The sequence below is a fragment of the Brassica napus genome, chromosome A6 (genome assembly GCF_020379485.1).
Source record: "Brassica napus cultivar Da-Ae chromosome A6, Da-Ae, whole genome shotgun sequence".
In the NCBI taxonomy this organism is placed as follows: Eukaryota; Viridiplantae; Streptophyta; class Magnoliopsida; order Brassicales; family Brassicaceae; genus Brassica; species Brassica napus.
In genome coordinates this window covers 4,424,506-4,439,755 of record NC_063439.1, presented here as the reverse complement: position 1 = coordinate 4,439,755, position 15,250 = coordinate 4,424,506, and the positions used below count along the sequence as shown (strand labels likewise).

Genomic DNA, 15,250 nt, shown 5'->3' with positions numbered 1-15,250 from the left:
TCAAAGAAACGTAAATCTTCATGTCTACGAAAAGAAAGCAACCCCATTAGTTTAGTATATATGTATTCAGCCGAGCTTCAGGAAGCAAAGCAATGGCTTTGGCCAGCGAGGAGGGTGGAGTGTGAGGAGGGAACCCATAAAGACAGTGGATATCATGGATTTCTCCCGGAGTAACAGAAGCACGGCAGGGTCAAAACTCTGTTCCTGCGTGCTTCAAACTTTCCGGAAGGAAACCGCGATACCCGCGGTCTCTATGAGTTCTTTCCTCCCTGACTTCTTTAATTTTCTTATGCTGCTCAAAAGCTCTGCCCCTTGTAGCCCAAGACTCTCTGGCTTTTGCTGTGTAATACCATGTTCACCTTGTAATACCATGTTCTTTGTTCTCTGTGTTATATAGAACAATGCTGAAATGTAGTAATTTCATTATTGTTTAACTATTTGTAGTTGTCACTTATTTGATCTTGAAGAGTATCATTTTTCACCTTATCAACGCTTTGAGCTCGTAAATCCTATCAATTTTGTTTCTCCAAATTCCAATTTACAAGCATATTAAGAACTCGGGAGAAAATTTGAAAAACAATCATGAATGCATGGGAACTAATGAAAGATGAATTCCTTAGAACAATAACACATCTCTCTGCTAAGAAACATTCATAACACATAGTAGAGGCACTGACATACATATGACAAAATGTTAACGTCGGTCTAAAACCAACATGACTCAGATTGATTGAAGTTTCTACACCAAACAGTACACAGAGAGTTTCATACATGTTTTTAATATATAGGTCTCTGACGAGAGACTCTTTCAGAACATTTGCATCCTCCTTAACCCTTTTCTTAAGAGTTGTCTGATTTTTCCAGAGCTGCAATGAAATAAATAGTGATGTCAGTATAAATCCATAATGACAAAGAAAAGCTCAAAAAAAGAAACATAGAGAGTAAGAAGACTGTACTGTTGTAGTTGAGAAGCTTCTCAATCAGATCAACATGAGTCATGAGCATACGCCTGCAGCAGTACCTAACTAAGTTGAGCGCATCAAGTGCGTCCCTGCAAATTGTAACCCTTTTTTATAATTCATTGAGCAACAAACAAACAAACAAACAAAAAAACAAGAAGAGGCTAAAACGAAATAAAGTGTTCACTAATGACATGAACAAGATATGCATAATAGTCTCTTCCAATAACATGTGAAGAAGAGAGCATAATCAAAAGCAAACCAATGTTACTTTCAACTCTTTAACAGTGGATGGATGCAAAAAAATATCTACAAACTACTAAATATCAAAACTAGATAAACAGAAGATTATTGAAAGCTAAATCCTTTGAACAACAAAACTCAATGATTGGTTTCGTTTCTGCTGTTAACTAATCTCATACTTGATGAGTCTCATTATGCTCCCTCCTAAAATAGATCCAGTAGCCAAAACTGGACTAATTTCTCTCAAAATTCAAATAAAGTAGTCTCCTTTCACCACAAAATTCAAAGAAGAAAGTAGTCGCTTACCCTTCAGTGTAGTCGAGCTGGAGAAGATCAAGATACGCATCCCACTTGTTTCCAATCACCTACACAAATCAACACTTACTAAAGGTCAAAACTTTCTCTCTCGAAACGAGTTTATCTAATCGAGCTAGAACCATATTCATATCAGCTAAGAGAGAGCAGAGATGTCTTGTTTGTCGACTGTAGAGTAAAGTAAAAAAAAAAAAAAACCTTTCCACAGGTAAAGCAGCGAACAGGGATGATCATCTTGATTCTTGAGTTACGCACTGAAACCTCTAAACTTCGTCTCTCTCTCAATCTTTTTCTCAGGTTGGGAGTTTAGGGTTTACTGCTTCACTTCACGCTTTCCTTTTTAATAGGTGAAGGAAGAACAGAACACAAAAGGGCTTGACGATGACTGTGTTTTGAGACGCTTCACCAAAACGACGTCGTATTGAGTGATATCTGGTTGGCTCCGGTTTGATTCGGTTTTGTTTATCGACGGTCTTTAATTTATTCGGTCCGATCCATACACCATGCTCTGTTATAACATTTATTTTATTGATTAATCTTGAATATCTTCTCTATTAAAAGAGAAGTATCATTTTTATCTATTACAAAATAGTTATACTAGAAGTTTAGATCTATATATTCAAATAAATTTTTTTATTGTTTACATTAGTTTATTTAATGTATAACATTTCTAAATAATTATAAAGATATTAATAACAAATCCATTTTAACTATAAATTTAAATTTTAGTTTTAGGAATAAAAAAATCTGTTGAAAAAAAAATCTAACAATTTTTTTTAAAAATTTAAATATTCTTTTAGTTAATACACTGATTAATTTAGCAATTAGTAGTATAATATTATTATAAATTAATTTTAATTAATTTTTTTTATTATAAACAAAATAATGAAATTATATGCTAATTTTAGAAATTTTATAAGTATGTTCTATATTATATTAAAATAGAAGTAATTAATGAATTACATATTAAAATTATGTTTTTTGTGCAAACATATTAAAATTATGTTGAATTGGTAAACCAATATATTTAAAAAAAATACTTTCATTAAAAGATAAATAAATAAAATATCATTCACTGTTTAAAGTGACTAAAATATTATTCACCTTTTAAAATGATTAATACCATAAATTAAGTAATATTTTTTTCAAAAAAATAAAATTGGTAACATATGTTAAATTTTAATATTTAGAAGTATATATTATTTATTAAGTTATTTTTAAAATGACAGAAATATATTATCATAAATTATTTTATACAAAATAATATAAAATTTTATATCTATAAATGAAATGTTATTAGCATGGGTGTGCAGGTAGAATGTAGTTTTTCATAAGAGCGTTAGACCAACCATAAAAGAAAAAAAAATAAGAGCATGTAAAGCATACGTTACATGCTAATACATCAGCTTCATTTATTATTTAATTAAAACAAAAAAAAATGGTGCTCTTCTGAAGCTAACTCCCGGTTAATAACCATAAGAGGATATCTCAAACTGACTTCTTTCGAGTTGATGATTCTCATAACCATACGGATACGAATCCCCGAAAAGGTAGTCTGAAGTCGTCTTCCACGGATCAGAATCATTACTCTCCCAGCACGAAACTTCAGCCGCACGTTTTCGATCCTCCTGGAGTCTTTTGTTACGTAAGACACAAGGAAAATAGCCTCCGAATATCAACTCGCACATATCCGTCGCTTCTAAGCCGTAACCTGACGGAACATACACAGCTTTCACTTCTCCTTTATCTTCAGCATCAGGTTTAGTAGTAGTTCCATAGCTTGAACTATCTTCTTTTTCCTCTTCTTCCTGATGAACATACACAGGTTTCACTTCTCCTGTATCTACACTTTCAGGTTTAGTAGTTACATAGCTTGAACTGTCATCTTCTTCTTCTTCCTCTTCATCCTCATCTTCTTCCCATTCTTCATCATCTTCCTCTTCTTCTTGATGATCATCTTCTTTAGTGGTTTCCAATGGTCTAGCTTCCTCTAAAGGTTCAGAGAACGTTACACGTTTCTTAACAACTTTCTTTTCACCACCATCGTAAACACCAAGAGGAACAGGAGCTATAACCTCTGGAGGAGAAGGAGGGTTTCCCTGAGTAGATGTTGAAGGAGGGTAACATATTTTCACCGATGGAGGAAGAGGTTTCCCGTACGTTGCAGCGATATCGTAGCCACCACCGTACGGCGTCGGATCGTACTCCTCGAACTCCGGCTCGTTGAAGCCTTGAACAGAGCGATAGATGCTAAACTGAGGAGGAGACTCGTAGGTCGTGTAGACATTCGGATCATAAAACAAGTGCTTAGGCTCAGACATGGTGTAGACAGAGTAAGCAACAGATGCAGAGGTTGTCTCATACTCAGATGATCCATTCCAATTATCATAATAACCACTATTATAACTCATTGTATCATTACTGTTATAACTCATTGGCTCGAAACCAAACTGCTGCAGTTGATTGTTATCGTAATAGTTATGATCATAGAGACTATTAACCTGATTGGAATCGTATGGGATCTGGTAATGCTCATAGTAGTTGGCCATCTTGTAATTTGATCCTCAGAGAGCTTCAAGGATGATCTTGAAAGTCACTCTTGCTCTGCTATTGGTGAGAGAAGAAGATTAGGTGGAACATTGATTTGAAATGTTTGGTTATAAGTCAATGTAGAGTAGTGTATTATTCCATGTGATGTGTTGATAAGGTGGGGACAACTCTGATGCAGATGGTGACGAGTGTGCTGTGACCCTACAAGTAAAGTTGCCACCAAACGCAACTTTCTTGTCCTTATCTGGAATTTAAGTATTAAGAAAACGTGGAAACGGGCGGTGGGCAGAGATTCCATTCCTCCAACCAAACAAATATGATTTGAATACCTTTGCTACAGAGTTAACCGGAACGAACCGTAACCAAAACCAAAGGGCCTGTCTCATCAATTATCATCACAGATTACATCCGGTTTGAATAAGCTAGGGACTAACCGATCGGTCAAAATCTCACACAGTCCATTTAAAAGGGCCTTGTTGTCTTATCATAGTTTCAAGAGGAATCAGAAGCGGGTGGTGGTGCTTGTCTTGGTTTCCTCTGCTGCTCAGGAGGTGGTGGACCGTCTCTTTTTCGTTCGTACCTCTTACTTTGATACTTGGAGTTATTGCGCTGCTTTGGTTGGTAGGTTGGGTATGTGCATGGGATTATCTCTCCATTGATGTACTTGTCGCCTAAACAGGAATACGAGTGAGTTAAAGAGAGAGATCTATCTATCTTAGACAGGACCCATTGTAAATCAGAACTAGGCTTAGATAGGGTTACCTCCATAGTCCTTGTTCTTGACATCTATGTAGGAGTCAGGCAAAACCCAGAGAACTCCAGGCAAACCTGTGAATATTGAAAGACTGAGAAGTCAGCATCTTTATAAGCATAAACTTTCAGTAAGAAAATGAAAGCTTTCCATAATCAGTAAACTCACCCTTGAACTTCTCAGATGTTTCTTCGTCAATGGTGCATTGGAATCCAGTATAAGTGGTGGTACTGAATGCATACATATTCTTCTTTGCCTCTTCCATGCTGTGCAAATACACACAAGTGCACTCAATAAAGCACACACAAGGAATAGGTTACGCTGGAGTGGAACTTGGACACAGTCACTCAAACAAGTACACTAACTGGTTATAAAAGCAGCACGGCAATATGCATATAAGATTAAAGTTCTCTAACAAAAACTAGCAACAGAAAATAAACTTTAAGCAGTAGTCATTTCTTGCAAAACACAAGTCACCTTATCCGAGATATTCTAAGTCAGGAGTCCTAATCTAGTGCTATTCCACAAACATCTTTTTTCCATGACTTGCTTAAAATGTTGACTCAATTATAACAAAGAGACAACCATAAACAACATCTGTAATTCTTCCCCATATTTTCATTCTTGGATGCTCCAAGAACATGTACGCATATGAAGACAGTGTTTTAGCAGTCGAATCCTAAATAAGAACTTTTTGCTATTTAATATGCGTAATTGGAATAGCTCAAGACCGCCTACTACTCTACATTGTTAATTGAAACCATTGCGTAGTGCTATGAATCTCTTCATCGGAACATTATATCAGATGTTCAACCTGTTTGCATAACTCAAGAGATTAATAAAATAAGCAAGACTGAAACTTTACACTAATATATATATATATTCATAATAAACGAACCTCAACCTACTTTCAAACTCTCAAGGTAACCTCTAAGAACAAAATCAACTTCAAAGCAAACAATAAAGGTTAAGCCTTTACTGTCTTAAGAGAACTACTGAGAGAAGAGAGAAAACGAACCTTCCAAGAACAGTAGCGAGAGTGTTGAGGTAAGTATCAATCATCTGCTCTCTCGTTGGCGCTGGATCCTTGGGGAACTCCATCACAATCAGCCAGTGATTGTAATCGCACCCTGGAAGCATTATCGTCTCCCTCTGCTCGTTGCTGCTGCTCCTTCTCGACGAGTAATCCGAATCCACCGTCGCAGCCTTGACAATCGCAGCCCGACGCGAGGAGATGCTTTGGAGCAGAGGATTCCATTTTCCGGTAAGGCGGATACCGGAGGAGAGTGTAGGAGAGCGTGTCGGGTGGCTTACGGGAAGTACCGTTTTGGGGACAAGCACGGAAGAAGTTGTAGTGAAGGAAGCCATTGTGAATTGCAGACAGCAAGAGAGATTGTTCCGCTCGGACAACACTTTGACGATAGATTCAAGGGGATAATAAGACCTTTAAACGACATCGTATTGTCGTAAGATTCATCATTGGCTTGTGGACTTGCATTGGGCCGAGATTATGTTCAGCCCATAGCTACACTTAATCCAAATTCAACCTTAAAACTAGGAGTCTTCAATTTTATACTCCTTCTATTAAGATTTCTTAATAAATGTGTTTGACATTTTTCACACGTATAAAAAAATGCTTGAAATATATTTAAATTGTTATTAACTACACATATTTAACTAATACTATCTGAGATAAATATCCCACTATATAAAAGCTACTAATTTTGGATGTTATAAAGGATGCCACATAGGCAAAATATTCTCCGCCATTCATTCTGCCACGTCACTGGTAACCCAGACCAACAAATCGTAATTGCAGCCCAGCCCGTTAATCGGTTTCGCTCACGAAATTGCTGTCTCCGTCTCTTTGCTGTTGGGCCAGATTAAAAAATTTTCCAGCCCATCCCATTACTTATTTCAACTTTCAAACTATTTTCTTTTGCATTTTCTATTATTTCAGACAATTTTTTATTTCAACTGTTTTCTATAACAATGTGCAAACCGCCTAAGTTCCCTTTGATCTTAAAATAGTACGCCCAAGATAACAAAACCCCCTCATTTCACACAGTCCCTGTAAATTTCTATAAAAAACTAAATTCTACTATCAAACCCACCCAACAAATTTACTACTACCACCTATAATTATGGCCCGGCCTACTTAAACTTTAAAAAAAACCATGACAATACTTAAAAAAAACACACCCTAACTATGTTCACTTCAAAAAAAAAAATTTAAACAAAATTGCCAAAAAAATACTAATTCTCATTCTTATCTATGTAGCACATGCACCACAAGATCAAAGCAATTAGGACAACACCCTCGAACCTCATCCAATAATCGTTAGGATCCTTAGGGTCTGGCCCATCACAAATCACAAAAATAAAGAGGCTTTCCTAGGGACAACTTTCATATGTCTTGACATCCAGGTTTGTCTAAAATTCATATTTTTAATTATTCCAACTATATTTCAAATGATTGCTTCTAACCACTAAACAGGAACAAAAAATGGAGGGGAAGGTACCTATTTCTACGTCTGACACAATGTACCAACGCTTCGAAGAAGGAAAAATTTATCACATTAGATATTTTAATCTCCTCCCCAATAACCAACGTTACAGGCTTACCGATCAACCATACATAATCAATATCAAAGAAACAACAACTATTACACTGATTCAAGAAAACATTGCACCGATTCCTTCATACATATTCCGGCCACAACGCTACACCCAGTTGATCAGCTTAGCAAGTGAAACCAACTTCCTACCAGGTAAAAAAAAACAAAAACTCTCTCACACAAAAATAAATCCTAATTTTTTTCCAAACAACCAAATTATTCCTACAGATGTTGTTGGCCGCATTTGCCTCATGCAAGGAAGTGATTTATATAACCACTACACAGATTCAAAAATCATCATTGGATTACGTTTAGACAGGTACAAACTTTTTATTAAGTAATAATTGGTTTACAACTAAACAAAATCTAATACAATAATTATTTGTAGATCGAAATTGGTACGTCTAACTTTATGGGACAAGTAGGCATCTAATTTCAAAGAGTTAAATCGCATATCAACAAGGAAAAAACAAGTCGTAATCATCACAAGTATCATTCCACGGATACATGAAGGTAATAAACTAAACATAAACTTTACAAAAAACTAAATGCTAACAAATATTTGCCTTTTTCAGAAAAACTATCACTCACAGCAACACCTGGAACGCGCTTCTACTTTAACAACGAAATTGATATCATTCAACGCTTCCAAAAGAGGAATAAACTGCTATCCTAAGCCTCATAGCAAACACCACCAGTTAACTTTTAAAACATTTACGTTACCACTTCCTACATCAATTAAATTGTCACACACAAAGATTATTTTCTCATTCAAATATCGAATTCCTCAAAACTATTTATTATTCATACTTACAGTTGTTTTTTAAAAAAAAATGATCACCGTTTCGAACTTCTCCCCTGTATAAAAAAACAAAACTTAACTTATCATTTCAGAAACCAAAAAACACACAATTTTAATTCACCTGATTTTTATTAAACATGTAATCCGCGCGCAGCGCGGACGCCGGCCCTAGTAATTATAAAATTAATAAAGTTTGCAATTAATTTTTAGCTGAAAGTAAATATAATTTGCACTGAAATTCTTAAGTAATATTTTTTGTGTAACAAGAAAAAATATTAGAATGACACTTATTATGAAATAAAAAATATTAATTAAAATTAATATAATTTTTTGTTTAACATTAGATATAAACTAATATCATTTATATTAATAATAGTTCTTTTTATTGAAACACAAGTTCAACAGAAGTTGTTATCTTGTTAAGATTACAGAGGAAAATAGTGATTGACTTACATATTTTCAGATTCAACAAAATATCAAGTTGCAAGCTCAAAAATAAACAAATTTTAAATTCAACGGAAATAGAAACACTATCATAGTCTTCAACCAGGAAGAAGAAGAAGATTTGCAAGCATCTCCTTAATCAAGATGTAAGAGTTTAATCTTTTAAACCTTAATTAATTTCTTCTCTAATTCGGAATAAGCCTACACTACACTGTAAAAATAATAATTTCCACCCGAATTAGAAACCCAACAAATCTAACCATTGCGATTGAACCACTAATATACTATTGTAATTCAATACTCCTTATGTTTCTTAAGAGTATCATTTTAACATTTTTTTCTTATTGTACAAGGAATGCAATTTAAGAATTGTATTATAATTTATATTATTTTTAGTTTGATATTAGTTGTAAACTGCATTTTTCAATGTAAACTGCATTTATTGTATAAATAATTTTGTTTATCTCAAATACTATCAATCAAATATGTATAATTAATGAACATAAATGCATTTCAATAATTTTTTAATAGGCATACAAAATATCATAATGATATTTTTTAGTGAAACGGAAAGAATAATTTATACTAAAATATGAAAATACACAAAGCATCAATAGTATATTAAAACTTTCATTTTTTACTTGTATACGAGTTAGGGTGCGTTTGCAACGCTTCCACAGCTGGTGCCGCCGCCGCGGTTACCTGAGTCACAGCAGGGACCGCTGGTTGATTAGGGGTTTGATCGACCATCGCTGTCGCGGGGGCAGTTCCAGATGCCGCCGCCATACCGCTGATATTTAAGGTTTCTTCGCGTATGTGTGCAAGACAGCGAGAGATTCTGTGTGTTTCTAAATTTCTGCGATATATATCTTTTTTTTTTCCGTGTTAAGGTTAACTCACGAAAAGAAGTAAAGAGAGTGCACTACAGTTTTGTCTGTATTTATACGTTCGCTAATTAACGAATCGGTTCCAACGGATCTTTGATGCGTCTCTTCAGATTTAGACCGAGATTTACGCGGGACCTTGTGGGCCCGTCATGGGCTTTCTGTTGAAATTGAAGAAAGGACGTCTGTGGATGCCACGTGTACTTTTTTTTTTGTCCTTGTTCTTTCTTTTTGTCGCCATTTTATGCATTTTGAGAATTGGTAATATTCTGACCAAATCAAATGATATTTATTTTGTTTCTGCGTTGCTTATGAGTCTTTCAGAACTTTTAACAAGTGTACAGTTTATTAGGAACAATATGGTCAAGTTAAATCAATTGGTCCTGACATTTGTCTTGCTATATTTTAGTTTGTACCTAGGGTTTGGAGTGGACTCCATCGGGTTTGGATAGCCGGACCAAGGATTGGTCTCCCTTGCTTTAATTTGCCTATCACCCGTTCTGAGTCGCCTTCGGGACAGTCGCGGATCCAAGACTGTTCTCCGGTTGAAACCTCCAATGATCTCTGTTTGTTTATTGCATACATGGGCATCATTACTATTTTGAGGTCTATTGAAACCTAATAGCTTTCACTATTATTTTATCTAGCTAAAGCTTTGATCTCTGTTCAAATATTTTATTGTTCTAAGAAGGTTTTGTTTTTACCTTTTTGTGGTTTTCTTAGGCACATCTCCTATGTTTAGTAGCTTCGTTAAATTCACTAAGATTTGATTTCTACATAACCTATTCTTTGTTATTATATACTTTTACTTATTTAATTTTTATTTTAATTTTTGGCAAAATATATGTGTTTTATGTATTGCAATGAATGTCAATTAATTAGTTTCACGTCTTTTTATAACATGAAGACAAACTGAATGAATATCAATATAGATGATAAGTTCTAAAATTGATAAGGTCAAAGATGGAAATTATAACATAAATTGATTTTTAAAAAACATTATTTACAAATAAAGATATGTATTTTTGTGGTATAAACAAAGGTGATGATTGGTTCGACTGTAGCTTTAAAACTTTAGCTGTAGATGTTTAGATGTAGATAAATCGGTTGTAGCTGTAAAGTTGTCTGTAAACTTTTTCTGCAGAGACTTTTGCTGTATAGGGCTGTTCAATATGGTAAAACCGAACCGTACCGAACCGAACCGAACCGAAATAGACAATATGGTTTGGTTTTGGTATATACCATATAAACCGAATGGATATAATTTTATAAAAACCGTAAGATTTGGATATGGTTTGGTATATAACCGATTAAACCGAATAAATCGAACAAAACCGATTAAAAGTAGAAACATGTAAATATATATTTATTTTATAACAATACATGAAAATCTATTTGTTACATAAGTTAAATTTGTGTTAATAACTATTACCATAATTTTATAGTAATAAAAAATCATAATTTGTAAAACACTTGAACTATAACTAAATATCGCAATTCAGACATCTTATTTTCTAAGTCTTTTTTTGATTTATTTTAGTCTTCACTAAATTAATATGAAGATTATAAATTTGATGGACAATAATTAATGGAAAATTTTCAATTGAAAAAGCATGACTCTAATGAACACTAAATATGAAAGAGTGAAAAAACTTTTCTTTTATGTTTCTGTTTTGTTTCATATTTTTATTTTCAAAATTTCAAGTTTTGATTTTAGTTATAGATTTGATTATTTTATTTGATGGTAGAAGCATTTTTATTTTTTGTTCATTTATTTGAAAATGTAATATATTTTTAATAAATTACTGTGTTGATAATATGACTCTAAAATTTATATAATATGATCTCAAACAAAATAATTATGTTTTTTGGTATAAAACCGAATAAACCGAAAACCGATGGTATATAAACCGAACCGAACCGAAGTAAATATGAATTTAGAATGGTAGTTATATTTTATTAACCGAAATTCCGAAAACCAAAAAAATGAAAGTTTTAATATACTATTATAATTTTACAGCAATAATTCTGCATACATTCATAAAAGTATATAAAGATCCATAAACCAATATCGCTATTAACTTAACTATAAGAGTAAAGACTATTGTTGTAACATAGAGAAAGACACTTGTAATTATTTTTAACGACCTTGAACGTCGGTGAGGGTAACATCATTGACAGAACTGCCGGTTTCTCCACTAGGCCAGTTACCTGAGCTGCCGCCATTTTTGACGTTTCTCTTCCTCCCCACTGTAAACGCAGGATGCTTCGGAGATGGAAGATCAATGGCGTTATGTCCCAACATGAACACAACAGAAGACATGTCTGGTCTGTCCGAAGCGCTTTCTTGCACGCAAAGCAACCCAATGTGTACGCACTTCATCACTTCGTTCTCTTCATAACTCTCTGCGTCCATTAACGTGTCTATGATCTCTCTTGCCTCACCTTTTTCCCACAGACCCCAAATCTACAGACGAAAGAACCAACATTGTCTTGTTTCCGACACAAACCTTAACCATGATATGAAATGAAATATAATTCTACAAAAAAAAAATATAATAATAATTTAACTTACATGTCCGACTAGGTTTGAATTTTCGTTGTAGATTGCACTATTCTTCTTTCCTGTTATGATCTCTAAAATCAATATTCCGAAGCTGTAGACGTCGGATTTTATTGAGAACTGACCATCCATTGCATACTCTGGTGACATATATCCACTGTGACAATGAGATTGAAACGATTCTTTTAGATTGAATAGAAAGTTAAAAGAGTCTTGTGGATAGTGAGAAAGAATATTAACTCACTATGTTCCAACAACTCGGTTTGTGCTTCCTTCGATTTGGTTGCCTCCAAAGATTCTAGCCATGCCAAAGTCAGCAATCTTGGGGATCATTTCGTTGTCGAGAAGTACATTGCTGGCCTTGAGGTCTCTGTGGATGATCCTCAGTCTTGAATCTTGATGTAGATACAAGATTCCCCGCGCAATCCCTCGGATTATCCCCATCCGTTTTGACCAATCTAACTCCGCTCTATGCTCCTCACCTAAGAGGAGAAAAGAAACAAATTTATTGATCTTTATGAAAGAGAGAATTTGGTTTTGTGTTGGTAACGTTGAACGTACGGAATATGAAACAGTCTAGGCTCTTGTTTGGTAAATACTCGTATATCAACATCTTCTCTTCCGATTCAACGCAACATCCTAAAATCCTCACGAGGTTTCGATGCTGCAGCTTTGATATCAACTTGACCTCGTTCTTGAACTCTTCCATTCCTTGGCCTGAGTTTTTTGACAACCTCTTCACTGCTATCTCCATACCGTTTTGTAACATGCCCTGAAGCAGAAACGAAGGAACCATTCCTTACTAATTATTGAACTTAACAAGATTGCTCATACATATAATATATATAGTACAGGCATTACGTATATGGTTTTATTTTACCTTGTAAACGGGTCCGAAACCACCTGCTCCAAGCTTGTTTTGGAAAGAGAAGTTATTAGTTGCTGCAGCGATCGTGCTAAGCTCAAAGAGAGGCAACTCCCCCTTTCTTGATTTATCCTCAAGATCTTCTAATACAAATGGCTCTTCAATATCAAAAGAGCTCGGGGCGAAGGTTGATGGAGGTTTCTTATGCTTTATAGCCTCTGCATGTGTACATGTTTTCAATTTATTAGCAAGGATACATATATATTTATACGATCATCATCAGAGAGTTACTTACGTCTTCGTTTCTTTATGAAACAGAACAACATGATCACTAGCAACACCACGACTACAATCATACTGATGAGAATTAAGAAAAGTCTCCTCTTCCCTGATGATCCACTTCCATTCCACCGCGCTGAAACAAGCAAAACAAATCAAAATAATGAAACAGAAACAAGTAGCAGAGTCTATGTGTATATCAATACCTAACTCTGCTTTATCTACACGTAGATAGAAATCTTGTCCTGCACTCAAGTATGTCCTTGTATCCAACATATCACCGTGCCATGTCAAGCACCCTTTCGCTCCGTCTTCGCTCTCGTGGTAAGCGCTCGCATAAGCGACACAAGAGCAGTTCCTCAAGCACCTCTTTTCACATTCTTTAAGCGTTATGTTCATATCCACACTCACACCTGATGTGTTTGGAACCTTCACCCGCTTCAACTTCGCAAAACCTTCTCTCCCATTACATATCGAAGCCGCGTTGCTCCTCTTGCACCCATCAGAAGCATCTCTCAGGTTCCAAGCTTGGGGCGTTTTAGGCTCGTGCCCCGGTAGGCAAGAGCACTCAAACTTGTCTGGACTCGTGGTATCGCAGTAACCGTTAAGGCCACAGTGGTTGTAGCTGTCACACTTCTCCTCAGGAGCCGACCAGAACCCGATCCACTTCTTATCCTTCCCGTTCCACGTGAACCGCTGCAGGGTCCCCGTCTCGTTCAGCACCATTCTCGTTATGACTAGAGGACTCAACACACCGTACGTGATCGATACTTCATCAGGACTGTTCACAAAGGAGATATTGAATATAAACTTGTTTGTCATCTCAGGCACACCGCTCCATCTCTGCCCTGTCCATGACCCAGTACGCCACCACAGAGTCGTTCCTTTATACATCATCATCTGCGGAAACCCTCTACGCTCTATCCGGTACGTAACGTTACCGAAGCCAGGGTCGCCAGGAGATCTCCACGACGTCATGAACCGGTCAACACCGTCTTGGCGAGTGTATCCGAACTTCATAAAGGGAAGCAACGTGTTCGTAGGATGGTTAAAGCTCTCCCAGAAGCTTTTCCCTGTGACAGGATCAAGCAGGACAAGGTTGCCTAGATCAGACAGCTTCGCAACTAAAGCTGGTTCTGAGATCGTATCCAAAACATCGGTGGACCAGATAGGTTCTGTTCCGTTGACAGATGCATACACACAGAGATTCCCTCTGCTGCTGAACTTTATATGACCAGACGTGTCGTTAATAGGATGGTCTCTGTTTGCAACCCATACAACTGTCTGCTCAGAGACTTGAGCATACCAAATCCCAACGTACCTGAGGTTTGAAGTCCCCAGGCTGAAGAATCCAAAAGCGAATCTCTTTCCTTCAGAGAAGATAACATCACCATCTCTCATGGACTGTGTTCTCATGATCATGTTGTTGGACAAACAAGAATGGACAAGGAAGGAGAATAAAACAAAGAAAAAGATGAAGAAGATCTTCATCCTGTGTTTTGTTTTTTGAATCAGAGTTTGATGGAAACGTATTAATGCTATGTGTCTTATTGAAATCCCAAGTGGGACTCACCTGAACTAACAACATTAACTGCAGTCATCAATCAGTCACGCTCGGTTCCGGATTTATCTCTCTAAGGTTGAACTTTCAAACATGTAAAAAACATGTGACTTGCAACATGACACGAACTAAAAAGGTTACCAACGTCGTGAAACTTTTTCTTCCTTGTCCAGTGTCCATTCAACCATTGCCTCTTTTTCACTGTGCAGGAACTGGAATCAGTCCACGCCACCTAAATTTCCCTACAATAATAAATACCTACTTATGTGTAACATGACAAGCATATATATATTGATATTCAAAGACCTACTTTATACAATATTGACAACTGAAACTTAGAAGACAAGAGTCACTTTTACATATATCATTTCTACTTCTTATTTTATTTTAATGAGCTAAGCTCAAGGAAATGTAAA

General features: G+C 35.7%; 4 protein-coding genes and 1 long non-coding RNA gene across 6 annotated transcripts; all 5 read right to left on the bottom strand.

The window, feature by feature from the left end:
• Positions 1 to 598: 598 nt before the first annotated feature.
• LOC106449027 (DNA-directed RNA polymerases I, II, and III subunit RPABC5) lies at positions 599 to 1,910 on the bottom strand. Its single transcript, XM_048782177.1, has 4 exons — positions 1,716 to 1,910; positions 1,509 to 1,567; positions 957 to 1,051; positions 599 to 866 (listed from the first exon to the last, which is right to left on the bottom strand). The coding sequence occupies exons 1-4, from the start codon at positions 1,749 to 1,751 to the stop codon at positions 841 to 843; spliced, it is 216 nt and encodes a 71-aa protein (XP_048638134.1). The 5' UTR covers positions 1,752 to 1,910; the 3' UTR covers positions 599 to 840.
• Positions 1,911 to 2,825: 915 nt separating this feature from the next.
• Positions 2,826 to 4,301, bottom strand: LOC106444947. The gene has a single exon (XM_013886390.3). It carries the CDS (start codon positions 4,064 to 4,066, stop codon positions 2,984 to 2,986), a length of 1,083 nt encoding a protein of 360 aa, XP_013741844.2. The 5' UTR covers positions 4,067 to 4,301; the 3' UTR covers positions 2,826 to 2,983.
• A 63-nt stretch (positions 4,302 to 4,364) lies between these two features.
• Positions 4,365 to 6,241, bottom strand: LOC106401342 (multiple organellar RNA editing factor 9, chloroplastic). Its single transcript, XM_048782175.1, has 4 exons — positions 5,837 to 6,241; positions 4,987 to 5,084; positions 4,830 to 4,895; positions 4,365 to 4,738 (listed from the first exon to the last, which is right to left on the bottom strand). Exons 1-4 carry the CDS (start codon positions 6,184 to 6,186, stop codon positions 4,560 to 4,562), a joined length of 693 nt encoding a protein of 230 aa, XP_048638132.1. The 5' UTR covers positions 6,187 to 6,241; the 3' UTR covers positions 4,365 to 4,559.
• A 1,895-nt stretch (positions 6,242 to 8,136) lies between these two features.
• Positions 8,137 to 8,439, bottom strand: LOC125610180. The gene is made up of 2 exons (XR_007340210.1): positions 8,360 to 8,439; positions 8,137 to 8,294 (listed from the first exon to the last, which is right to left on the bottom strand). It is a non-coding gene; the product is annotated as an uncharacterized LOC125610180 (long non-coding RNA).
• Positions 8,440 to 11,546: 3,107 nt separating this feature from the next.
• Positions 11,547 to 15,061, bottom strand: LOC106389442 (G-type lectin S-receptor-like serine/threonine-protein kinase At1g11410). 2 transcript variants are annotated; one of them, XM_048782172.1, is made up of 7 exons: positions 13,480 to 15,056; positions 13,290 to 13,409; positions 13,010 to 13,212; positions 12,691 to 12,901; positions 12,374 to 12,611; positions 12,142 to 12,286; positions 11,547 to 12,033 (listed from the first exon to the last, which is right to left on the bottom strand). In XM_048782172.1, the coding sequence occupies exons 1-7, from the start codon at positions 14,762 to 14,764 to the stop codon at positions 11,707 to 11,709; spliced, it is 2,529 nt and encodes an 842-aa protein (XP_048638129.1). In that variant the 5' UTR covers positions 14,765 to 15,056; the 3' UTR covers positions 11,547 to 11,706. The 2 variants fall into 2 exon arrangements, with proteins under 2 accessions (XP_048638129.1, XP_048638130.1); XM_048782173.1 differs by lacking the exon at positions 11,547 to 12,033 and having other exon boundaries at positions 12,200 to 12,286; positions 12,370 to 12,611; positions 13,480 to 15,061.
• Positions 15,062 to 15,250: the final 189 nt, after the last annotated feature.